This window comes from Xyrauchen texanus, chromosome 2 (assembly GCF_025860055.1).
Source record: "Xyrauchen texanus isolate HMW12.3.18 chromosome 2, RBS_HiC_50CHRs, whole genome shotgun sequence".
NCBI lineage: Eukaryota > Metazoa > Chordata > Actinopteri > Cypriniformes > Catostomidae > Xyrauchen > Xyrauchen texanus.
In genome coordinates, this window is record NC_068277.1 from 3,547,541 (window position 1) to 3,574,764 (window position 27,224).

General features: G+C 38.4%; 5 protein-coding genes across 5 annotated transcripts in view; 2 read left to right on the forward strand and 3 right to left on the reverse strand.

The window, feature by feature from the left end:
- LOC127617712 (histone H2B-like) overlaps positions 1-27,224 on the reverse strand; it is a 198,383-nt gene that overhangs the window by 16,786 nt on the left and 154,373 nt on the right. The window lies entirely within an intron of this gene.
- LOC127617471 (histone H3) lies at positions 6,805-7,424 on the reverse strand. Its single transcript, XM_052089450.1, has one exon. The coding sequence runs from the start codon at positions 7,237-7,239 to the stop codon at positions 6,829-6,831; it is 411 nt and encodes a 136-aa protein (XP_051945410.1). The 5' UTR covers positions 7,240-7,424; the 3' UTR covers positions 6,805-6,828.
- Positions 7,776-8,182, reverse strand: LOC127617611 (histone H2A-like). The gene has a single exon (XM_052089609.1). The coding sequence runs from the start codon at positions 8,180-8,182 to the stop codon at positions 7,799-7,801; it is 384 nt and encodes a 127-aa protein (XP_051945569.1). The 3' UTR covers positions 7,776-7,798.
- On the forward strand, positions 13,041-20,286 carry LOC127619003 (histone H4-like). Its single transcript, XM_052091731.1, has 2 exons — positions 13,041-13,126; positions 19,897-20,286. Exons 1-2 carry the CDS (start codon positions 13,041-13,043, stop codon positions 20,219-20,221), a joined length of 411 nt encoding a protein of 136 aa, XP_051947691.1. The 3' UTR covers positions 20,222-20,286.
- LOC127617811 (histone H2B-like) lies at positions 21,553-22,170 on the forward strand. Its single transcript, XM_052089905.1, has one exon. It carries the CDS (start codon positions 21,562-21,564, stop codon positions 21,934-21,936), a length of 375 nt encoding a protein of 124 aa, XP_051945865.1. The 5' UTR covers positions 21,553-21,561; the 3' UTR covers positions 21,937-22,170.

Genomic DNA, 27,224 nt, shown 5'->3' on the forward strand with positions numbered 1-27,224 from the left:
AGGTAGACCTTAGCTTTCTTCCACACAGCAGTTCCACAGGAGATTTCCCAGTAGTCGACTGTGGTGTGATCCTGTAACTGAACAATGCTCTAGCCAGCTTTGTCTCCATGGAATCTCCTGTGCTCTTCTTCTTCAGACTTTTGAACGTTTGCACCGCCCATTCAGCCAATCCATTAGAAGCTGCGTGATACGGTGCTGTGGTGATGTGTTTGATGCCATTTCGGGTCATAAACTCTTGGAACGCTGCACTTGTGAAACTGCTGCCATTATCTGACACCACCATTTCAGGTATCCCATGTTGGCTAAAACTTTGTCTCAGGCATTGAATGGTTACAGTAGAGGTAGACTTATGTAACGGGTACACATCTAGCCATTTAGAGTAGGCATCCACTAAGATTAAGAACATTCTCCCTAACCACGGACCAGCATAATCAATGTGGATTCTTCTCCATGGCAGGTTTGGCATCTCCCATGGATGTAAAGGTGCACAGGGGGGAGAATTTCTATTCTCTTGACATGTGGCACAAGTTTTTACCATGCCTTCTATTTCCGTGTCCATCTGTGGCCACCACATGTAACTTCGTGCCAAACCTTTCATTCTGGTTATTCCAGGGTGATTGATGTGTAATTGTTTCAATAGAGCTGCACGGCCCGGCGGGGGAACCACCACGCGCGCTCCCCACAGAACACAGCCTCCCTGTACACTAAGTTCATCTCGTTTTTTAGTATATGCTCCAAAAACGGACTCGTCCATTCTCTTTGGCCATCCTCTGAGCACATACTCTCTCACTCGAGTTAAAACTGCGTCTTTGTCTGTCCATTTTCTCACTTGTTCTGCTTTGACAAGGGGCACATCATTGTCTTCAAGCAGAAGTACTCTTTCTTCCTCCGCTTAAGTCTCTATACCTTTCTCCGTTAAAGGCAGCCGGCTTAGTCCAACAGCATTTTGATGTTCCTTGCCAGCTTTGTATACAATGGTGTATTCATATCCACACAATGTCACAGCCCATCTCCGTATACGTGGCGATGCCATTTGTGGCACTTCTCGCAGTTCATTAAATAATGCAATCAACTGTTTGTGATCCATTACAATGGTGAACTGCCTCCCATACAAGTATGTGTGGAATTTCTTTACTCCAAAATGACAGCTAGACCTTCCTTCTCTAATTGAGAGTAATTCTTCTCAGCTGCATTCAGTGTTCGTGACACAAATCCGATCGGCCGCTCTGTGCCGTCCTCCATCCTGTGCGACAACACGGCTCCAACCCCGTATGGGGAAGCGTCACAAGCCAGAATGATCGGTTTCTTTATGTCATAATGCACTAGAATGGCTGAGGACTGCAGAAGATTTTTTTACTTCGCGAAGGCTTCTTTTTGTTCAGAGCCCCAAGCCCATTTTGTCTCCTTCCTCAACAGTGCATGTAATGGTGCTAACAAAGTGGATAGACTAGGCAGAAACTTATGATAATAGTTCAACAGGCCTAAATAAGCCTTCAGTTCACTCACAGACTGCGGTGTGGGGGCTTCCTGGATCGCTTTGACTTTTTCTGCGACTGGATGCACACCTGCGGCACTGATTTTGTGGCCAAGAAATACCACCTCCTCTCCCAGGAACTCACACTTGCTGCGTTTCAATCTCAGCCCACTTCTTTCTAGCCGAGACAATACCTCTTCCAGGTTTCTCAGATGTTCTTCCTCACTAGTCCCTGTGACTAAAATGTCATCCAAATAAACTGTGACGTGTGGCATGTTTTGCAAGATTCCTTCCATAGTGCGTTGGAAAATGGCTGGGCTCGATGCTACTCCGAATGGTAGCCTACAGTAAGTGTACAGTCCTTTGTGTGTATTGATAGTGACATATTTCTTGGCACTTTTGTCAAGCATGATCTGCTGATACGCGTGGCTCATGTCCAGCTTTGAGAATTTCTGCCCTCCAGCTAACTGTGCAAACAAATCGTCCACTTTAGGAATAGGATATTGTTCCACACTGGATGCTCTGTTTACTGTGAGTTTATAATCCCCACAAATTCGAATTGAGCCATCTGGCTTCTTCACAGGTACAATGGGTGCTGCCCATTCTGAAAACTGTACTGGTTCTATAATTTTCTCTTCCACCAGTCTTTGAAGCTCTGCCTCCACCAGGTGTTTTACTGCAAAGGGTAAACGTCGAGGCTTATAGAATCGTGGCTGTGCTTCGGGGTTAACATGAATGTTCACTGTGGTGCCTTTAAGCTGTCCCAGCTCTTCTTTGAACACTTCAGTGTGCCGGTCTAAAACTTCTCACAATTTCGGCGCTGGAGTCGTTGTTACTTTATTTACCAGCTGTGGCAGCAGCCCTAAGTCTTTTAGCCGGCCACGGCCCAACAAATTTGGCCCTGCCCCTTCTACTACGACCATTGCCAGTTTGTTTTTCTACTTCCTGGCATGTCACTCTTCCTGTGACTTGTCCCAGCACCCCCATCTTCTCACCTGTATATGTCTTCAAGTTCAATTTGCATGATCTCCACTCGGGCATGTCTGTTCTTTTCCATAGCTTAGAATATTGCTCCTTACTGATGATTGTGACACCACATCCTGTGTCCACTTCAAACTCCACTTCCATGCCATTCACCTTTAAATTGTGTGTGATAGGGGCCACTTTAGGTAGGTTTTGTGATACACTGTAAATTGTATTGATATCACTTGCATCCTCTTCCTCACTCACTTCCTCCTCTTTGACTAAATGTGACCTCCTACCTTTCTCTTTTTCCTTTTTCTCCACTCTTTGGCCTTTGAACGGTACTTTCTGTAAACTAGCCCCAGCTTGCTTCGACTTGCATGCTCGTTTTATGTGTCCACGCTTCCCACATTTATGACAGAGTTCATTCACAAACCTGCATTCCTCAGGCGCATGATTTCCTTTGCATCTATAACACACAAAGTCTCTTTCCGGGCCTTTCCTTTCTGCCGAGTACACTTTATGCACCGGTGTTTGTCCTTTCAGCATCCTCATTGTTTGCGCTGTCTCATCTGTTAACATTCCTTGTAAATCTTTTACATTTTTGTTTGCCGACTCCATTGCTTGACAGATATTAAATGCTTTCTCAAAGTTTAAGTCCACTTCTGACAATAGCAGTCGCTGCATCCTGTCATCATTCACTCCACACACAAGTCTGTCTCGCAGCATTTGCGAAAGTGTTGCCCCGTACTCACAATGTTGTGCTAACTTTTTCAACTCAGCCACAAAGTCAGCAACAGTCTCTCCATTCTTCCGTGTGCGTAAATTAAACTTATATCTTTGCACAATTTCACTCGGCTTTGGATTATAATGGGCTTTGAGCACGTTTATCAACTCCTCATATGTTTTTCCCCTGGAGTCATGGGACACAGTAAACTTCTCAACAAACTATAAGTGGCTGCACCTACCCCACTTAATACAGCTTTCTTTTTGTCTGCTTCAGTAATCTCATTTGCTTGAAAGAAAAAGTCCAACATTTCACTGTATTCCTCCCATAATTGTGTCTCACCGTCAAAAGGGCTCACCGTTCCTAACAGCGCTGCCATCGTGTTTATCCACAATATGCTCTTCTCTGCACGCGGTCAGCACTCCGTGTACACTTTTCAGCCTGATTCTTTAGTGCCTTTTTATCCTCGTCGCCATTTATGTAATATCCTTTGGTGAACATACATGAGGAGACAGGTAGATAAATTAATGGGAATCTTTATTAGAAGATACAGAGCTGACAACGTCCCTCTAGCCACCAGCTCAACAGAGGACAGACTGACACACCCACTGCTCTCTATACCCGTGCATCTAGAGGTCACCCATATGTAACCCCATGCCGCCCTCTACTGGACAACCTTGACTATAGCATCCCATTTACTACAGTTTTATTGTCCTCTATTAAATACAACACAAGGGAAGCATAAAGTCTTCAAGAGGGGACCAGGCCAAAATAAAAAACAAAATGTGTCTAGCTGAAAGGGAGGCACAAACTACTTACCCTTACAGACAAAGAAATAGAAAATAACAACATAAATCTTGCCTCACTCCCTAACTAGCAATAAACAAGAGAAAACAGGTTTAACAACAAAGAAAATGGCGCCCACCTCTCTACCGCTTCCGCGGAAACCAAAGGGTGGAAATGATCGCACACCCAACAAAGGAACTTCTAGTACAATGTTTAAATTAGGGTAAGTTTAACATAAAGAACAACTTGTAGTTTCGAAAGAACAACAGCACTAAAACACAAAGGCTATCAACACTGGGGCAGGAGGAAAGAGTCTCTCCTAGCAGACTTTCCACCTCAGCTTTATTCCCATGTTCTTCTGGTAGTGCACCAATCAGAGCTGCTCAGCACTCGATCTTAATCATTCACAGCTGATGTAAATTAACCTGGTTGGGATGACAGGGAACACAAGGGAGACAACAGAAAACATGCAAACCATGTATAGTCAATATACATACAACTTCTACATCCACAGATGTAACAAGAAAATAAAAGATACGCCCTGGGACGTAACACTGTTCACTAGAGAATGCAAAAATACTGTTCCATAATAAGACCAAGACAGCTCATATATTATATAACTGTTCAGTAATTCATGACCAACTCTACAGCAACACATCAATGCCTATTTTTAAATAATTGCAAAAAAGGGTAAAAATCATTCATTCAAAATATGGAAATATGCTTTTTTTTTAATCTTCATCAAACCAAGTAATATTTCAGTTTTAAATGTTTAATTGAATAACATAATATAAAAATGAACATAGACACTGAATATCTTCCAGTCATGATCACACACAGGCAAAGCTTAAATCATGATATTAATCTGCCAGAAGAGTTTTTATTTTAGGATTTTGAGATACTGGATTTTTGATTTCCATGAGCTGTAAACCGTAATCATCAAGATTAAAATATTTAACTTTATGTGTAATTAATCTAGAATACATGAAATATACACCTGTATTGATGAGCTTCTAATATATTTATACAATTTCACACTAGAACAAGTAAATATTGTGTTTATATGGATAGTTCACCAAAAATGAAATTAACAAATAAATAAACAATAATAAAATATACAAATAAACGTGTCAGGTGCAAAAGTTTGGATTCCTTTCAGTCTGTAATAATCACACAATTGGCAGAAATTACACTTTCAAAACGTTTCTTGCTATTCAGCAACATCAGTGTCTCACATGTTCTGCACGTTTAAGATCTAACCAGAGATTATCAATAATATTCAAGTCTGGAGATTGTGAAGGTCATTCCAAATATATTAAAATACATTTTAAAGAAGTTTGTGGTTGATTTTGAGGAATGTATTTGATCAATGTCTTGTTGAAATTCCCAACAGCTTTAGTTTCTTCAATGACTGAATGAAGATCTCCCTTATCTGACACATTCATTTCAAGTAGAAGAGTCTCTACTAACGAGCTGAATCAGGTGTGTTTGATTAGGGAGATATCCAAAATATGTAGTGTTGGGGCGGCATCCAGGAAAAGGGTTGGAAACCACTGCTCTAATTATTTGTTTCACTGTTGACTTCTTAGAAATGTGGTCATGATTTTGCCAGACCCACTTGCGCCTAGACTTAGCGCATGCTTGCACAAAAATACCAATACTTCATGGCCATGCCGATCTAAAAATGGGGCCCACTGAGACACCTGGAAATATCAGGGGAATTTGAAATTTCTTTTTTCCAGATCTGGATAAATTGTTTAAATTTATCCAGTCTGGCAATTTTTTAAATGCCAGACTGATCACACACGACAACATGAGGTAGAACGTCCTGCTGCTGAAATCGGTCTGCGATTACCGAAATTTGGGAGATGAGGGATGGCTCTTGTCAGTAACATTCAGAAAAAGCATGTCTGTTTCCAGTGTGTTCATCTTAGGAAACCTGAGGTAGGCATCTGACCAAGTGCTGCTTTTTGCAGGTTTTGACTAATCTTGTATCACTCTCTCAAACAAATATATCATGTGAAAAATTTTGGAACATCATGGTGGTGAATGATGACAGTTTTCTTGATTTACATTAATATTATTAATCATTCTGTAATGCATGTTAAATGTGTATCATGTATTGGAATATAGAAGAGATCCGTTACATGTGAAAGTAACTAGTTACTCACTACTTGAGTATTATTTTTATTGGATACTTTCTTAATTTTAAAAGTAATTTTTAACATTATTAATTTAACTTCTACTTGAGTATTTTTTTTTTAAGTGCTCGAGCAAAGTTTTGGCTACTCGACCCACCTCTGTATATATATTAAGCAAATACCCCATATTTATGTGCATGACAACATGTGGATGATTAATACTGAAAGAATTAAATGTATTTTTGAAAACTACATTCACAGCAAAAGTTTATTTTATTTTAATTTCATTTAATTCGATTCAACCTGGTCTCACATAATTACGTTACTATACCTACATTTTTAATAATAAAGAATTATGTGGCGTTTTGTATCCATTATATCGCAGACGTTTCAATAACCTTGTGCACTGCTGAATTCACGAATCACAAATAAAATTGCGTAATATTTTTCATCTCACATTTGCGTTTTATGACAGTTAGTTTAAGTTATCCTCATCTATTTGGGAAATATCTAAGAATGGAGCTTTTAATAGTAAATGTCATTTATGCTATAGACTAGAATTGATACTCATATCTGGAATCAAACAATTCTATACACACATCTTATATATATATATATAAAAAATATGTGTATCTTAAAAATCAGTGCTAATAAACACTGGAAATGAACTCGTTCAGTGGATTTAAGTGGCTCTTAAAAGAGCCTTTGGGGTTGATGTGGATGACGTCACTGTGGATTTAAGCTCGTTCTCCACGAATGCGGCGGGCCAGCTGAATGTCTTTGGGCATGATGGTGACCCTCTTGGCATGGATGGCACACAAGTTGGTGTCCTCAAACAGACCGACCAAATAAGCCTCGCTAGACTCCTGCAGGGCCATGACAGCGGAACTCTGGAAGCGCAGATCCGTCTTGAAATCCTGAGCGATTTCTCTCACCAGACGCTGGAAAGGCAGTTTGCGAATCAGCAGCTCAGTGGACTTCTGATAACGGCGGATCTCTCGCAGAGCCACGGTACCGGGCCTGTAACGATGAGGCTTCTTGACTCCGCCGGTGGCTGGTGCGCTCTTACGGGCGGCTTTAGTAGCGAGCTGCTTCCTCGGGGCTTTTCCACCGGTGGATTTACGAGCGGTCTGTTTAGTTCTTGCCATGACTTCAACGATTCTTCTCCGTTCTTCACAGAAAATGTGACTGAATGTTCCGCTGCTGCTGCTCTTTAAAGCCTTGTGTGACCATGAGTTCAGTGGGGGGAGGGTTCCGAGGCTTGTGATTGGCTGATAGTGACGTCTATGTGTGACAGTTGACCAATGACTGTGCGGCTCGTGTGTTCAAACAAGCGGCGACAGTTTCTTCAAGATCTTTTGTTCAGTTCATCTCATCTGTATTTTAGATTATACTGTATGTTGTATGTTAAACTGATATTAAATATAAACGTGATATTCCGTGTGTGCACATGTATAATTATTCCACACCTAATTATTCATTCATGCTATCTGTATTTTGATGTCGATGTTTTTAATTTGTTGTCACCTGATGTACAAATAATAGACTTGATTCTTTGTGTAACGTTACCGAACACATTTTAACCTACAAGGTTTCTCTTATTTCATTGAGTTTCACATTTCAGTAAAATATCATCACTCTCTTATGGTTAAATTGGGTGGCTCTTAAAAGAGCCTTTGTGTTTCAGTGAATCAGACTTTAGTCCGTTTACTTCTTGGCGGGTTTCTCGGTCTTCTTGGGCAGCAGCACAGCCTGGATGTTGGGCAGCACACCACCCTGAGCGATGGTCACTCCACCCAAGAGTTTGTTCAACTCCTCGTCGTTCCGCACTGCCAGCTGCAGGTGACGGGGAATGATACGAGTCTTCTTGTTGTCCCGAGCGGCGTTTCCAGCCAACTCCAGGATTTCAGCGGTGAGATACTCGAGCACAGCGGCCAGATAAACAGGAGCACCGGCACCAACGCGCTGTGCGTAGTTTCCTTTGCGGAGCAGCCTGTGAACACGACCGACGGGGAACTGCAGTCCTGCCCTGGAGGAACGAGTTTTAGCCTTTGCTCGCGCTTTCCCGCCGGTTTTACCTCTGCCACTCATTTTCAATTTAAATACTGGAATGTCACAGAGAAATACTGGTTTGCTGTGTTCCCGATTACAGTACTTATAAGAGTGTGTCAGACTCCTATTGGCTAGAGTCTGGAAAACATTCTAACCAATCACTGCTCTTCCCTCCAAACTCCAAACCACGCCCCCTCTCTCTGATGATTAATGTGTTCATGAGTGAGTTTTAACTCTTTTAAAGGTTTAACAAATAAATAATGTAAAAGAAAGAAATAACTTTTTTATTGATATAATTTTTTATACATATATACTCAGAAATGAATTTAAGTAGTTAAAGGGGAAAAAATGATTAGGTTGGAAAAAGCCCATGATTTTAAATGTCTTTCGCAAAAATCTTGGTTTAAAATATCTGGTTCATTTTGAGGTTTTATTTGTGGCTTATACAAACTCATTATTAAAGGGTAAACAAAGCAGCCTAATTATATTCTGTTCCATAACCCATAAATATACAGAACAATTAAGTATTAATAAAGTTATTACTTTTATCTAAAGAATTCATAAAATTCAATTTATCAGAGGTATCAAAGAAGTTTTCAGTCCTTGTTTTGTAAAATTAAATCTCCTTAATGAAATGACGTGAAATCCTCCAAATTATTTAATATTTACTGCTTATTTTTAAAATGAAATCTCCTTTAAAAAATCATGTGAAGTCACCCATATTAGTAAGTAATTAACCTTGTTTTTTTTTTAAGAAATCACATAAATGAAATCTAACATGATTTTTATTCTTCTAATTATATTAAGGTAATTTAGTCATTTTTATAAGCTAAAAATGTATAAAAGTGACATTTTACCCCCTTAAAACACTTTAAATTATTTTTACTTTAATGATTTATCCATTTATATTTAAAATATTATTCCCACTCAAAGCATTTATACAATAGCCTGATCAATAACTTGTACAATAACACATGGTTAAGTGCTGTGTTTATTCTATGAAAGAGTAAGCAGTGTACTAAACAAACTATTTGAGAAAAAAAATAAAGGAAAATAAATACATAGTTTAAAGTACACAAATAAAAGCTCAATTTAATGAAAAACAAAATGAAGGTCAAGTTTACAAAGGTCAAATTACTGCCAAATGCTGTAGTCAAAGTGTTATGACAAGCTTGCTCTAAAATGGATAGTTCACCCAAAAATGAAAAATGTATCTTCATTGACACCCTCATGCGATCCCAGATGTGTATGACTGACTTTCTTCAGCAGAATATAATTTGTTAGCTCTGTAGGTCCGTACAATGCAAGTTATAGGTGACCAAAACTTTGAAGATTCTAAAAGCATAAAGACTAAAATTAATCCATATAACTCTAGTTCTAGTTTAATTCATGTCTTAAGTAATCCAATCAGTTTGGGTTGCGAAAATACCAAAATATAACTCTTTTTATATGAATCATGACCTCAGCAGTCTTCTTGGCGATCATGAGCAAGGAGTTTTATTTTAGTCTGTTCTTACCCAAAACTGATTAGATAGCTTTAGAAGTTTTTTCTAATTAATTTAGTATTTTAAAAAGGTATTAAAATACTGGAGTGTAATTTTAAAATGTTTTAATAGATTAAACCACTAGAATCTTATGAATTACTTCAATATTTTTGTGCTTTTTGAGCCTTGCCTGATTTGCTCTCATTGTATGGAGAGGTGATATCTGTGATTGTATTCGTTCTTCTGCAGAAGAAGGAAAGTCTTACACATCTGGGAAGGCACATGTGAGTATCATCATTCATTTTTTGGGGGACTGTCCCTTTAGGTTAAAAACATGCAAATAGAACTTTTCAAAAAGAACACATCCACGATATAAAGCTGCAGGACATTAAAGACAAGATCAAATACTCAAACCTTTAAATGTTTTCCAAAAACAGAAATGTCAGGCATTACACATGGCTAACTGTACTGGACTATACCACAGTTGCTGATAAGCTTACAGCATTCTCAAAGAACATGTCTCTAACAAGATTTGTGTTTGTGGGTAAAACATCAAATCTGGAATAAATCTTGGTAATAAAAAACTTGTCTTGCAAAACCAGTGACAGTTATGCTTAATATAAGCTTGTATTATTGTTGAACTGTAAGAACATATACTTCTATTCAGTGCATTGAAAAACAAAGAAAATGATTTGCTTATAAAACTCTAAAACAGAAGTTTGTTTTTAAATGCTTCCACTTGGATAACTTGCACACATCCAGTTCTAATAAGATTTTCTGAAAGGCCTCAAATGTATCAGTTGTTTGGGATATCTGAGGTTTAGGGCATATGTAAGTCCTAGAAGGATCGCACGGGCTTTAGCCATATTTTCCAACCCAGTCATGTCTTGGACCCCCTCCAAGATGATGCTGAAGTCCTCCTGCTCACCTCTTGTCCTGACAGTAATTTTCATTACGTGCTGCAGGAGATCTTGCTGAACATCTGCGTTAGAGCACTATAGAACACAAACACACAAGCATTTGATACTTCTTATGTTGCAAATATTTCTAGCATGTCAGTATTTTAAAAAGTGATGCATGTATTTTTTATGTTAAAACACTTGTATCACATTTTAATATTCTGAAACAACTATTAGTAAACCATTTGTTGGCTGGTTTCTCTGAAAAGTGTAATCATTGTGACGCTTTGACTTCATTCATGAAATCCATCCTGACTGGCTTTCTGCAATGCAACTTTTATAAGAAGGGGGCGCACAAAATTCAGTTCATCAAATTAAGTTTTGTTAAAAGTTACCAGGCTGTAACAATGAACACCTAGTCAAAACTTTTACTAGTGTATTGGACCTATTACCTCCTTTTCTGTTTCAAAGAGAGAAACTCATCCTGGTTTGGAAAGACATAAGGCTGAGTATTTATTTTTTAAACAGACAAAAGTACTAATGCATTTTTTTCCAAAAACATCATTAATGTACACAATAGTTTTAGGTACTTACTATCTTTCTCCTCCTCTCCAAGGTAAATTACCAAGCAACAGATTATAACCCGTCTGGTCTGGTCAATGCTTCTACATGGGACCTGAAGAGACAAAAGTTTGAAACCGATGAGAAGCATCAATTTGACTGAAACTGATTATAGATAATATGTTTTGAAAATACCTTCCAATACCCTTTTCAGTGTCTGTCCAAGTGCCCTGCCTTTGGAGGAGAAATGCAGATGAGCTTTGGTGTGTAAAGGTCCAACATTTTTATAAATGTTGGTTCCAGATGCACAGTAGTGATTCTCTTAAATTTTTAATATCTGGTCAATGTACACTTATTAAAACATTTTAATTGCAGCCTTTATGAAATGCAAGGCTTTCTTTTTGTTAGTTTTAAAGGTAGGAGAATAAGGCAGCAGTATCAAAAATAAAACAAGTAAAAAGCTTGGGAAAATAGATAAGTTTTTAAGGCCCCCTGGAAAGAGAATAGAGACGGAGATGATTTTATGACCAATGGAAGCTCATTCCAAAGTCTAGGGGCTGCCACCTCAAAAGCTCTATCACCTTTAGTTTTTAAGATCGAGGAACTGACAGACACAGCAGAGCGGAGAGACCTTGAAGGTTGATTCAAACTTATTAAGGCAGAGATGTACGCAGGTGCAAGACCATGAAGAGCCTTAAATACATACATCAATACTTTGTACTTGATTCTGTATTGGATCGGTAACCAATGTAGTGAAATCAATACTGGGGTGATATGGTCTCTTTTCCTGGTTCCAGTTAAAAGCCTAGCAGCTGAATTTTGGACCAGCTGCAGGTGAGAGAGAGAGGCCTGACTCACACCCAGATACAAAGCATTACAATAGTCCAATCGAGAGGACACAAAGGCATGCACAACCTTCTCCAAATCATCAAAAGAAAGGATGGACTTCAACTTTGCCATAGTTCTAAGAAGGAAAAAAATATTTTTAACAACAGCATTTATTTGTCGATCAAACTTGAGCTCAGAGTCAAATATAACACCAAGGTTTTTTACATAGGGAAGTTTTTTCCCTGGAAGCAGTGACAAATTTTCTTTCTAAATTTACCTCACATCCCCTTTGACCAAAAACAATAAACTCATTTAATTGAAGAAAGTTGTTTGCCAGCCAACACTTGACATCGGCCATGCATTTATGCAGAGACTCAAAAGAATGGTACTTCCCATGTTTAATAGGAAAGTAAAGTTGAGAGTCATCAGCATACAGATGGTAGTGTATGCCATGCTTATCAAAGATCTTTCCTAACGGAAGCATGTAGAGGGAGAATAAAACGGGTCCCAAGACGGAGCCCTGAGGAACCCCACATGTTAAAAGAACAACTGATGAAGAACATTTCTCTAAACAGACTGAAATCGTTCTAACCCTTGAGATATGAAGAGACCCAATCCAAGGCTAACCCCTGAATACCAACCTGGTCTCTTAGGCGATTGATAAGTATGTCATGATCAACCGCATTGAAAGTGGCACTAAGATCCAGCAGCAGAAGACCAACAGGACTACCAGAATCTACACCTAATAAAATATCATTTAAAACTCTCAACAGAGCTGACTCTGTGCTATGACCAGCTCTGAAGCCTGACTGAAATTTATCGAGCAAATTATTGATGGCTAAAAAAATCATTTAATTGTGCAAGCACCATCTTCTCTAATATTTTTGACATAAAGTATAATTTTGATATAGGTCTAAAGCTGTTCATATCAGATGAATCAAGGTTTACTTTATTAAGAAGAGGCTGAATAACAGCATGCTTGAAGCAGTTGGGAACAATACCAGTGGTCAGGCTACTGTTAACAATCGATAACACGCTTGGACCAATTGAATCCACCACCTCCTTAAACAAAGCGGATGGAATAACATCACACGTAGAACCAGTAGGCTTCATATGTGCAATTATATGTTTGAGTTGAGACAGGGACACAGGTACAAAACAGGTCAACAGATTTTGCGGAACAGGATAGGTAACAGGATCATTACTAGCAGGTAAGATCCGTGAGCGTATACCAGAACTATTAACAGTAAAAAATGTTAAAAACTGCTCACATGTGTCCACTGAAGGGGAGATGGGAGTAAGGGCAACTGGATGAATAAATGATGTAATAGTAGAAAAAAAGAACTTTAGCATTATGACAGGTCTTTGAAATAATATTAGAAAAATAGCTTAAATCTGACTAATTTAACTGCTCTTTCAAATTTAGTCAAACAGTCTCTCAAAATTTCATAGGACACTTGTAGTTTATCTTTAAGCCACTTTCGCTCAGCCTTCCTGCACTCCTGCCTAAGAGCAGGGGTATTACTAATCAACCAGGGCTGAGCCTTGACTTTTTTCTTCCTAATTTTTAATGGAGCCACAGTGTTTAAGATGCCAGAACATGACAAGTTGAACTGAGAGACCAAATCCTCAGGCCCCATATCAGAAAAGGAGACTCCTGCAGTGATTTCAGTGGAGAAACATTAAAAGCAGCTGAAAAACTACTAGCAGTAGAGGAAGTGATAAAACGAGATGTGACAGCAACAGGGCCATCATTAGCTTGATCACTGCATGAAAAATTCGGGTTAAAAATATCAGTCTTGTGGTCTGAGAACACAGTGTCAGCAATTTGCACATTGCTGATAGAAAAACTAAGAGATAAACCAGATCAAGTGTATGACCACATATATGTGTAGGGCCAGCAACACTCTGAAATAAACCAAAATAATCTAATAAATTAACAAACTCTTTGACCAGTGGTCTCGAAGGACAACACACGTGAATATTAAAATACCCCAAAATTTAAATGTTATCTGAGCAAGGAAGAATAGCAGATAAAATATCTGAGAACTCGTTTATAAAATCTTTGTTATATGACGGTGGTCTGTAGATGAGGGCACATAACACAGATTTAAATGAGTTCAGCATAATAAGCTGAGCTTCAAATGTAAAAAATGCCTCAGTTGACAGAAGCCTGCATTTAAACTTGTTTTTAAACTTGTATCAGTTGTTTTGGTGAACCAAAAACAACTGATACCAGCTCTCAGTGATATGTGTTGGGTCCCCGCTATGATAACAGTAACTTTCTCAAATGTTTACAAAACAAGCGGGAACCCAGTGTGCCTGTATCTTTCTCTATTGCTGTTCGATTACATCATAGAAAGTCTAAGGCCTTCAAAAGCCATTCAGCAAACCCATCTAATCTGGTGCCTATTACACGCCAAACTAAGATTGCTGTGGGGACAAAAACTGTTAAGTTAGCACTTTTAAACATCCACTCACTTAAAAATAAATCACTTCTAGTCAATGACTTAATAAGCACATACAACCTGGATTTTATGTTTCTAAATGAAACTTGGCTAGAAGACAGCTGTAGTGCAACAGTCCTTAATGAAACATCCCCTCCTAACTTTACTTATTTAAGTGTCTGCAGAGAAGGTAGGAGAGGTGGGGGTTTAGCTGCTCTTTTTAAAGATGTCTATCAATGTAAGCAAATATCATTTGGGAATTACCCATCTTTCGAATATCTGGGTAGTGTGCTAAAAGGTGCTCCACGCATTTTACTTATCATTATTTACAGGCCTCCAAAATACTCTCCAGCATTTGCTGAGGACTTTACAGAACTGTTATCAACAATTGCCTCAGAGTTTGACTGTTTTGCCATTGCTGGAGACTTTAACATTCACATAGATAATGCAGAAAACAATATGACAAAAGAAATCAAAACTGTTTTAAAAACTTTTGATCTGACTCAGCATGTACATGGACCCACACACAATCATGGACACACTCTAGATTTACTTATCAGTAAGGGTCTAAACATTTCATCGATTGTTATTAAGGATGTAGCACTGTCTGATCATCTCTGTATTTTCTTTGATATATTGATCTCTCCTGCCATTGAAGCTAGATCTGTGTCTGTCAAGAAGAGATGCTTAAATGAGAACACTAGTGTACTATTTATGAAGGCTATATCTTTAACACCAAGTATATCTGCTGACTCTGTTGATTTTCTCCTTGATTCTTTTAACTCAAAAGTTAAAAGTGTAATTGATGATATTGCTCCTGTGAAAGTCAGGAAGAAGAGTGGCAGACAAAAAGCACCTTGGAGAAACTCAACAGCAGTGCAGAATATGAAAAGAAGACAAAACTTGTAGTCCATTATAACATCTACAAAGACAGCATCCATGCTTTTAATATGGAACTAGGCAAAGCTAGACAGACTTTCTTCTCGAATATTATAAACAGCAACTTAAACAACACGCACTCTTTTTGCGACTGTAGAGAGACTGACAAACCCCCCAAGCCAGATTCCCAGTGAAATGCTCTCAGACAGCAAGTGCAGTGAGTTTGTTTCTTTCTTCTCTGAAAAAATCAATAATATCAGAAAGGTGATCAGCACATCCTTGAGTTGTGCTGCAGTCATTCAAATCAAACCACAACCTGAGAAAGTAGTTACTATGTCTGATTTCAAATAAATTGATGGCAAAATTTTGGAAGAAACCGTCCAGCACCTTAAAACATCAACCTGCGCCCTTGGTGCACTTCCCACAACTTTTTTCAAAAGTGTGTTCAACTGTTTAGAAGCAGATCTCCTAAAAGTGATAAACTCCTCACTTCTCTCTGGGAGTTTTCCAAACTCCCTGAAAACTGCAGTTGTCAAGCCCCTCTTGAAAAAGAGCAATCTGGATAAGACCATATTAAGCAACTATAGACCGATCTCAAATCTTCCTTTCATAGGCAAGATCATTGAAAAAGTTGTCTTCAATCAGCTGAACAAATTCTTGAACTCAAATGGATACTTTGACAATTTTCAATCTGGTTTCCGATCACATCACAGCACAGAGACAGCGCTCATAAAGATAATAAACGATATTCGCTTAAATACTGATACAGGCAAATTATCAGTACTGTTACTACTCGACCTCAGTGCTGCATTTGACACTGTCGATCACAACATGCTTCTTGACAGGCTGGAAAACTGGGTGGGGCTTTCTGGGATGGTCCTAAAATGGTTCAAGTCATACTTAGAAGGGAGAGGTTATTATGTGAGTATAGGTGACCATAAGTCTGAGTGGATGTCCATGACATGCGGAGTCCCTCAAGGCTCAATTCTTGCGCCACTCCTGTTCAACCTGTATATGCTCCCAATGAGCCAAATAATGAGAAAGAACCAAATTGCTTACCACAGCTATGCAGACGACACACAGATCTACTTAGCCCTATCACCTAACGATTACAGCCCCATTGACTCCCTGTGCCAATGCATTGATGAAGTTAACAGTTGGATGTGCCAAAACTTTCTTCAGTTAAACAAAGACAAAACTGAAGTTATTGCGTTTGGAAACAAAGATGAAGTTCTCAAGGTGAATGCATACCTTGACGCTAGGGGTCAAACAACTAAAAATCAAGTCAGGAATCTTGGTGTGTCTCTAGAGTCAGACCTTAGTTTCAGTAGTCATGTCAAAGCAATAACTAAATCAGCATACTATCATCTGAAAAATATTGCAAGAATTAGATGCTTTGTTTCCAGTCAAGACCTAGAGAAACTTGTGCATGCTTTCATCACCAGCAGGGTGGATTATTGTAATGGACTCCTCACTGGCCTTCCCAAAAGACCATAAGACAGTTGCAGCTCATACAGAACGCTGCTGCCAGGATTCTGAGCAGAACCAGAAAATATGAACATATCACACCAGTCCTCAGGTCTTTACACTGGCTCCCAGTTACATTTAGGATTGATTTTAAAGTATTATTACTGGTATATAAATCACTCAATGGGCTAGGACCTCAATATATTGCAGATATGCTCACTGAATATAAACCCAACAGATCACTTAGATCATTAGGATCACATCAGCTAGAAATACCAAGGGTTCACTCTAAGCAAGGAGAGTCTGCTTTTAGCTATTATGGCAGCTGCAGCTGGAACCAGCTTCCAGAAGAGATCAGATGTACTCCTACAGTAGTCACATTCAAATACAGACTCAAAACACATCTGTTTAGCTGTGCGTTTACTGAATGAGCACTGTGCCACTGTGTGTCCGACTGTTTGTACTGTATTTTATTTTATATTCTAAACTGTTTCAATTATTCTTATTTATTTTATTTTTTTTATTCTTATTTACATTTCTTCTATGTAAAGCACTTTGAATTACCATTGTGTATGAAATGTGCTATATAAATAAACTTGCCTTGCCTTGCCTAAAAATAACTGCAAGGCCCCCAGCCCTACCGACTGCTTTTATTTTAGGTGAGCTAAAATAACTACAGGAGGAGGACTTTTGTAATACCGGTAGTAACCTTTTACACTACAATGTAAACATTAAAAGTATAATTTAGAAATAAAAATAATATTATAATCTAAATATAAAAAGTATTGTAATGTATTATAATATAAAAAGTATTACACAAATCTACTCTTGCAATCCATATCAATTGTACTTTGGTCATATTTTTTAAAAATGACATTTTTGGTTACAAAGTACATAAAAGTGCCCATAGTCTAAGAATCACCCATATACTAATGACTTGTGTTGTTCAGTTACATGTATTGACAGTATTTGGTTATCCCCAGTTTCAAGTAAAGACAGACAGGGAGAGTCAGCATCCGTGCTACCTGTCATAGATCTTTGAGGAAACATCAGAAACCTCACACCATCAGAGTAGGATGAAAGACAGTTCAGTTGTTCGTCTGATCCAACCAGTTCTGTTCTGGGGCTTCAATTTGGCAATGATGGGTTAAACTGGCAAACAAATGTATAATTACCTAAACAAGTTTAACATCTTAGACAACTATCTAGCTAGCCAAACGTTTGAAGTAGGTAACACTATGATGACACGTGCCTGCCCTATTAGTGTTCTAGTAGACCTACCATTCCTATATGAAACCCCAGAAGCTGGTTGTTGAGACAGTTGCTTTGCTGTTTATATTGTGTTGTGTTTAACTTACTTACTTTCTTACTAACCCTAAAGTAACCTCATTCTCTAACTCATAGTAGCTAACTTGAAAAATAATGCAAAATGCACCTTTGACTTTGAGATATCTGATCAGTTTGTGATCTCTGCTGATTATAACACACTTTTTTGTTTTTTAAAAGATTGTCCTAGAAGACTCCACTCCTGTTCAGCTCTATGAGGTCGAGTGCTCCTGTGTGGCTGGCAGAGCCTTAATCATAATGTTGCATTACTGTATCAGACTGTACAAAACATGTGTTTGTGTGAAAATCAATGTAAATAGTTCTCTTTAAGAAATGCACATGTATGTACATAAACAACAAACCTATACGAGGTACCTTTTGTTATTATGAATTCAGTGTTAGTAGTTATTAGATTACATTAAATTTTATTGTCATTTAGCAGAGTACAGGTACAGAGCCAATGAAATGCAGTTGACATCCAACCAGAAGTGCAAAGAAGCATTAAAGTACTGTTGAGTACTGCATTATGTGCAGTTATGTGGACTAGTTATCTACAAACTCATAACTCATACAAAATGTCAAACGTTGCATCACAATGTTACAATTATAGGAGCAATATTATTGTTGAGTGTAGTATGACAGCTTGTGTCTTTGTATAATAAATGTCTGAATTAACTCATGTATTTGTGTTCCTCCTGGCAGTGTAAAAGACAATAAATGACATGTAAACATTGTCAATATTTCAGACAATTTTCTGAAAGGTATATCACAAGATACAAAAAAACAAACAGCATAGTAAATTACAAAATATATAAGCAGTATATGGAAGCTCATAGAGAAAAATACAGTCCTTCGCGCTGGTAAACAAAAATTGTTCCACTCAAAAAGACATGGCACAGCTCCTTGAACAAGTTTTCGGCGTCCTGTGATGAAATCTTCTAGCTTAAAATGTCGACTGCATACCCGGGTGTTATCGGTAGGAGTGAAGTTCTCGCGTCTTATCTTGACAAGCCACTGAGCTCGTACCTCAGGCTGATGCGGAAAACGATGAAAACTTCAGAATTATACCTGGATGAAACGGCACATCGAGGAACACTACAATGTAATTTAGAGTTGCCAATTTGATACTGATATGTAAGACGTTTCTTATTTACTGTTAACATTTTACATACGGTACTCACTGATAGCTTGCCACTCACTCTTCCACAACATCTACATCGGAAATACCGGTAGTAACCTAAACCGGAAGTCCCCCCGCCCACCACACAGATTTCGAACGTTCGTCGCGTCACCTGTGCACATAGCGAATACAGTGATATGTTTGTTTTCACTCTGGTCCAAACGCCAGGGCTTCATGTTTCCATGACGACTGAGCAGAAAAGACGCACGTGCTGTCATGTTTACATGACTCCCGATTGTTAAAATGAGTATCAAATTAACGATAAACTTTACCAACAGAGACACACGTACGCACTACACAGGTACGCAGTTTATTTGTCGCGCTGCTGTTTTTGTTTCACGCTCCAGCAGTTAATAAACAGAACTGCACGCGTCTTGCTGAAGAACATTGTACTTTTTTATGTCCAGGACAACACATTTTACTTTCAACAATTTTTCTAGTTACTGTTGTAAATTTGATAAATACGTAATTGGACATTGACCTGAAATGAATTCTCAATTAAAATAACATAAAATCTAATAAACGAGTGAATCTGTGAGTTTTGGCATGTCAGCGCTGTGAACTTGAGAAGTAAAAATACGTGACGTGTTTTAGGCTCCTCCTTCAGTGCTGTGTTTCTATTAGGTCCTGTAGGCAACACTAAACATACTTTCCAGCAGATTAATTTCACACATTAACATAGAAGCGTGATCATCATGTCTGGAAGAGGTAAAGGCGGTAAAGGACTCGGGAAAGGAGGCGCCAAGCGTCACCGCAAAGTGTTGCGTGATAACATCCAGGGAATCACCAAACCCGCAATCCGTCGTCTCGCTCGCCGTGGCGGTGTCAAGCGTATCTCCGGTCTGATCTACGAGGAGACTCGCGGTGTGTTGAAGGTGTTTCTGGAGAACGTTATCCGTGATGCCGTCACCTACACTGAACACGCCAAGAGAAAGACCGTCACTGCCATGGACGTTGTGTACGCGCTGAAACGACAGGGACGAACTCTGTACGGATTCGGAGGATAAACGACTTTATTCAGGAGAAATCAGACCAACCCAACGGCTCTTTTAAGAGCCACCCACAATCTCACACAAAGAGCTGATGTTATAGAAGTTTTATTATTTTAAGCACTTAAATGTGTTTCGCTGTTTGGAGATCTGTACGAGCTTGCAGTTATTTAGCATCAGCAGTTTATGAATTAAAACATATTTTTTTTAAATTGATTTTATATAATATTGTTATAAACCATTTAACGTATAACACTAGATAAATGAGCTGGAGAAACAAAGTAAAATAACTTCCCGACTTCTCAACCGACCCAAAGGCTGTTAAGAGTCACACATGTTAGTTAAAGAGTTATTTGTATAAAGTGTTTGTTATTAATTAAATCACGGATGTTCAGTGTCGGGAAAAATAAGCTTTAAGAATCAACAAGACTTTAAACACTAAAACATTAAAAATAGCTTCATTACTCAAAGCTGCTGTTCAATTTACTGTCATGTGTTAAGAAGCGCAAATGGGAAACTGCTGTGACTCACATGTTTCATTTTATAACAATAATTTAATTTGAACGCAATTATGTCGTTGCGTGTTTTGTTCATAAATATTCATTAAATAATGTTGAAGCCTAAAGGCCGATGTCGAAATACATTTTGTGTTGTTTTGCAGAATTGAATGTTGAATGTAAAATTTTAACTGTATTATATTGTGATACAAGAACATTTATATAAGTTAAACCTTACAGTTAAATGCTATAATTTCAGTATGTCTACAAGTAATAAACTAAAATAATGCTGACATACTTTCCTTTAAACACTTTGAGGAAATAAAGTTAACATTACAACATAACAAATAATCTCTGCTAAAAGTACAATTAACATGTAGAATATTCTGTTTGTTCATCCTGTATTTATTATTGTGTATTTGACAAATAACTATTGTACTTATTCATGAAACAAGCAGGACAAATTTCTGTGTAAATTGTTAATCAATAGATAATTACATACATTTCAGATAGAAAGTAATAATTATTTATTATTTGTAGATTTTTATCCTTTATATTACAACAAAATAATGACAAAAAAATGAGCGGGAGAATTAAACAAAGGAAATGTAATCGTGTGGGGGGTGGAAACTTTCAAACATGAGGCGAGAGGAGGGACTTTCATTTGGAAGTCTTTGATTGGCTCTTTCAGGCCCGTCAATCTTACAACTGTCCAATGAAATCATTGAATGTGTTTGACCAATGAAAATACGCCATCAGAGGCGCGCGTCATCTCCTCACAGAATTAGCATAGAGGAGGGAATAAATATCTTCTGTGAGCGGAATAAGAATCATTATTCTGAGTTTGTTCTTCAGATCATCATGCCTGAACCAGCCAAATCCGCCCCGAAGAAGGGATCCAAGAAGGCCGTCACAAAGACCGCCGGTAAGGGAGGAAAGAAGCGCAGAAAGTCCAGGAAGGAGAGTTACGCTATCTACGTGTATAAAGTCCTGAAACAGGTTCATCCTGACACCGGGATCTCTTCCAAGGCGATGGGAATCATGAACTCTTTCGTCAACGACATCTTCGAGCGCATCGGCGGTGAAGCGTCTCGTCTCGCTCACTACAACAAGCGCTCCACCATCACATCGAGAGAGATCCAGACCGCCGTGCGTCTGCTGCTGCCCGGTGAACTGGCCAAACACGCCGTGTCTGAGGGCACAAAGGCCGTCACCAAATACACCAGCTCCAAGTAGAAGAACATCCGGTGTATTCAACCAACACAAAGGCTCTTTTAAGAGCCACTCATATTCTCTGCTTAAAGAGTTTCTTGCGTATGTCGTTTGTGTATTCAAGGTTGTTTAGTGTTTGGTAAATTAAACCAAGAATAAACAAGTCTTTAATAAAAGCATTGAGAATGGGTGCAATTTATTGTCATTGGTGATCAGAAGAACAAATAGAAAGCTGCTGTGACTGCCATGTTATTTCATTTTTAAGCAACACAACAGAATTTGAACGCAATTATGTCGTTGCGTGTTTTGTTCATAAATATTCATTAAATAATGCTGAAGCCTAAAGGCCGATGTCGAAATGCATCTTGTGTTGTTTTTGCAGGATTGAATGTAAACCCAATATAATTACTGAGGGTTGTCCCCCCCTAAAATATGTGTATTGTAAATAATGTTATATTCTTTAATAATTGTTTAAGAAATAAAATAATACAAATGCAAACGGGGCAACAATAAAAAATGTTTATTGTCCCCCCCAACATTTTGATGAAATTTTTGCCCCTGGCTGACATACTTTATATAACAAATCTGCCTTACAAAAACAAAAATGAGTTATTTTCTTGACATTCAAGGCATCCTTTGTTATGTGACAAAACATCTTATCTCAAATGTGTGTCGTTTTGGAGAAAAATGGCAGTCGTTTGTACAAAGCCCTAGTGAAACAAAGCTTGAGTACAGTAACATCCATTACTGTATTCTTGTTATGTTTTACATAACAAAAAATAACCGTGTTGCTGCGCAGTGAAGTTACTGTTTCCATGGTGAACACACAAAGCTGACTTCGCGGCATACTCACGGGACGGTTTTTACATTTGTGATTTCACCCTTCTAACTTCACACAAATTTTGTTTGAGATGGCACAAAGCCTGAAGATGAAAGAAGATGGTCGAACTGGCGTTGACAAGAAAATACCCGGAGAATGGTAAGTAACAGTGACAGATTAAACATTTAGAGGCTAGGCTATCACAATATAAACACCTGTCAGCCGCCAGGGCGGGACTTCCTCTCAGAGGTCCATTCAGATAGCATTATGCTAATTGACAGGCGATGTTTTAAATAGCTTTGCTTACCTGCCCCTGATCCTCCCTGCTCCTAGCTGTAACTTTATCCTCTGTAACTTCACATCATCGCCGATGCCATGTCATCATTTTGTTGTTCGTGTCACAAAGTTATAATCCAACCAGCGGTGGAAAAATATTCAATAACTAGAAAAGCACTCGGAGAGCACTAACCTCTGTCAAGGTAGCCTAATAGGTCACTGAGGCAATACTAATTACAAATATCCCTTGTTCCGGATCACCACCAAAATGTAGTAGGCCTAATCTGTTCCTTGTCCTAACCCATGTTGTCCGAAAATCCGTACAGTACTTTTCGAGTTATCTTACTAACGAACAGACAGACAGAAACAGCACCAAAAGATAACCTTTAGGCAGAGGTAAAACTTCTAAAGGCATCAGGCTATCCCATAACATCCAAGTAGCCAGCGTGATCTTCTTCGCTCTTATTAGCCTACATGAACGGCGTCTTCTTTTTTCATAGGCTATTCATTCACGGCGTTGTTGTCCAGCAGGAGAATATAACTGTCCATAAACACAGCTATCGGTGAAACAGTTATTCTTTAACGTGACAGGTGTCTGTTCAACTTAAAACACACTCTCTTCGCGGCTGCTGTTTGAAGACTATGTCTGCTGTTTAGAGAAGATAGCGAGTTATGAGCAAAACTGACATCTTTCTCTTTACTGCATCCATGCTTCCAACAAAAACAAACTTCTGTAGAGCGAGCCGGCAGGTATTTACGTCCCCCTTAGCTCTCAGGCTCAAACACATTGGTTCCTGTTCCTAAGCATTTATTTATTGCACGGTTTCTTCTTCTGAATATAAAATTATATATTTAATTTGGATTCCCCTTAATTATATTAACCTATGAAACTGTTGTCCCTCTGCATGACTGCAAGCTTCTATGTTTTATCCTATTATTGTAGGCCTAATGTAACTTATGAAGCCAGGCTGCGTTTTTGTGTGTTGGCTTTTCTTTCTTCGTTTTCATTAAGGGTGCAAAATTATTAATTTATTGTGTTAGCCTAATTCATGCATTATTTTGTCATGGACCTAATTGAAATATTATGATATACAGACATCAATATATATATAGATCAGAGTGAAGATGTTGTCCTGTAGGTCCATATAATAATAATATAATAATAATAATAATTTGTTGCAGTACACAGACAGACAGACAGATGTGGATTTACATTCATGCCACTAATTTTCTCTCTTTTTCATTTAAGATACACATGTTGGTATTCCATCAAAGAGGCAGCAAGTCCTGTCCCCCGCTGAAGAAATGGAGTGGACCATCCTGGACACTTTGGATACCACCAGCATGGACAGCTTATACGATGACATTACAGACCTAGATTATGTCCCAACCCCTATGATGACACAGACTGAAGTGGAACTTGGAGACCCAGGGGAACAAGTTCAAGAGCCAGAGCCCCAGCCAGGGCCACAGCCTGATGTGGAATCACATCGACCACCAATGAGAGAGCCATGTGGTGCCAAATGTCGAAGAAGGTGTACAGACCATATTTCAGAGGAAAGACAGAGGGAGATATGGAGTCAATAATCTCTCGGGATTGGCTGTTGTTGGGCGAGAACAGACAGAAAGCGGGAACTTTTTATTTTTGACAAGAAAAAACATATAAAACTCTCTTAGTGGAGAAAGTGCTCTGTAAATAAAATTGAGTTGAGTTGAATACAGGTGTGACTTTTTTCTTGCCACAATTGCCTTCGGCCTGCTCACTAGGTTTCTAAATACAATTATTAATTAATTACTTATTTATAAAACACAATTCACAATCAAATTTTATCAAACTATACATTGATTACTCTAAGCCATTATAGATATTACGGTTTAATTTTCTGTTAATGAATGATTTTCTGTAAAGCTGCTTTGAAACGATGTGTTGTAAAAGGTGCTAAAAATTACTTTTCATGTGTAATCATACTCTAAAATATTATCACTTTATAATTAAGGATTAAATTAATTTGGAAACATATGTAACAATCTATTGAATAACTACTTATACAGAAATATATTCTGCTTGTTTCATGAATAAAGTGTACAATATTTATTAATCAAATACACCGTAATAAATGCAGAATAAAGGAACAGAATATTCTACATGTTAATTGTACTTTTAGCAGAGAGTATTTCTGCCCTACAAAGCAAATATGCAGTAACTACGCAGAGTGCAGAACTGAGAAAAATGACTTTAAAGTTATCCTGTCATCCAGCCTAAGTAGTTGTAGGTAGATTATTGGACATGTGGCTGTTTTGTTACTTTATATTAGCTTATTCTTTGTACATATCAATCCTCATATTTAATTTGATATTTTACCCCTATTTTGCAGTTACTGTATTATTGCTTTGTATTACTTACCAAAAATGTGGCACCATACCAAGGAGAAAGGCAGTAACTACAGATTCTCCAAAAACTATTTTGCCACAACTTGGGCTCTGGGTGTGTTAGATACACTGTATTTGAAATAATTGGAACCATTTGTTTTCCTGAACATGGATATACCAAACCCAAACTAATTTGACAATTTTAGGTCAATATTTTCCACTCGGAAGCTGTTCTGGTGCTGAAACGGCTGCTTAAAGTTTCACATTGCTAAGCTGTATCAAGGCCCAACTGGGGACAATTTATTTTGAATAGGACCACATTATTATGTGTGAGTATTAGATTAATGTGTGTCTGGGGGTGTTTCTGTATCTGTAATGTAGTATCTGCTATACCTACAAATCACATTAATGTTAAAGCACTGCAAAACAACTTTTCTTTGGAGCAATATAGGCAAGTTAAACTCCAATTCAACAGAGCAAAACAAAATAATTTTGCCTAAGTGTTTCTAAGGCTTTTCAAACTCTTATGATGATAACTAAGATAAACAAGTTGATGATTTTATATGGTGCAGTATCTGTTTCAGTAGGTTTATAAACACAAAGTACTGAATGAAATGAATACATGGGACAGATATTTCAAATTAGTAAACATACATTTAATAATAGATTGTAGATTATAGATTATATATATATATATATATATATATATATATATATATATATAAATAAAATAATTATAATAATAATAATAATAAAAATAATTGATGAACACCACATTTCATATGGTTTGCTCACAGGCAGGCAATACCAGAACACCCTCCTGTTTGGTGGCATGAGAGAACAAATATTACAGATGTCTCTCTTCTTGACCTCCTCAACCCCTCTATTCTGTGGTCGCAAAAGAGTGTGCACCTTCAGCGTGAATTTCTTCATGAGGAAGTCCAATTCCATAAATTCATTCTCCGTATGGGATAGTTTGTAAAAGAGGCTCTTGGAGCCACGCCGCACCTGTATCTCCGCCATCTCCCTAAGCTTTGGTGCTTGCGCTTTCTTGACCTTGACGGTGGAGTGGCCATCCCTCCAATCTAGCACATTGGCATTCTCCAATTTGACAACATCCACCTTCCTGGAGTTGGAGCTTGCCACAACACTCACAAAGTCCTCGAAGTCGTAGACCACACCACCTGGACGGCTCCTCATTTGCTGCTCGACACCATGGTGGAAACTGTCTGCGCTCATGAACGTGTGTCCCTCATGAACGTGTGTCCCCTCTCAAAAAATTTAGTGTGATGTCCTCCTGTGAAATGGTGTCACTGTTCACAAGAGTGACGAGTGAGGATAGAAGGAACCAGTTCTTATTCTGTGCACTGCAGTTGTCCACCCAGAATATGGTGTGGCGTACATCCCGCTCCTTCTCCAATGCAGTTGTGTATGCTGATGTAATTTCCGCTGCACTTTGCCCAGCCATTCCCTCGTGCCACAATACAGAGATGGTGTTTTTTTGTTTGTTTTTTCTCCACTGAGGCAAATGTTTCGTGGTATGCCATGATGCGACTAGAAAATACTGCTGACTTGACTCCTGGCATGCGTGGCAGCATTATCACCTTCTGGAGGTCCACGATCCGTACTGATGTCATGTCCGGTCAGTCCCTCTCTGCATCTGCCTGGTAGCTTTGGCGGCTCTCTAGGGCAGACTGCTTATGTTTGTTCCACCTTAGGCACTCTGGACAATCTGAGCTTTCAGTCTCCCCTGTGTGGCAGTTTGCATGTTCAGCATGTTCCAAACAGTCCTCACATTGCTCCTCCCCAAGTTTGGCAACGCTGATTTTTTTGTCTTTTACAATCT

Excerpts from the sequence above, each read along its gene's own strand:
- LOC127617811 (XM_052089905.1), top strand. The coding sequence starts at position 21,562 with ATGCCTGAACCAGCCAAATCCGCCCCGAAGAAGGGATCCAAGAAGGCC.
- LOC127617611 (XM_052089609.1), bottom strand. The coding sequence starts at position 8,182 with ATGAGTGGCAGAGGTAAAACCGGCGGGAAAGCGCGAGCAAAGGCTAAA.
- LOC127619003 (XM_052091731.1), top strand. The coding sequence starts at position 13,041 with ATGTTTGAGTTGAGACAGGGACACAGGTACAAAACAGGTCAACAGATT. Across the intron at positions 13,127-19,896 it reads AACAGGATCATTACTAGCAG|AAGCGTGATCATCATGTCTG; the intron begins GTAAGATCCGTG and ends ACATTAACATAG.
- LOC127617471 (XM_052089450.1), bottom strand. The coding sequence starts at position 7,239 with ATGGCAAGAACTAAACAGACCGCTCGTAAATCCACCGGTGGAAAAGCC.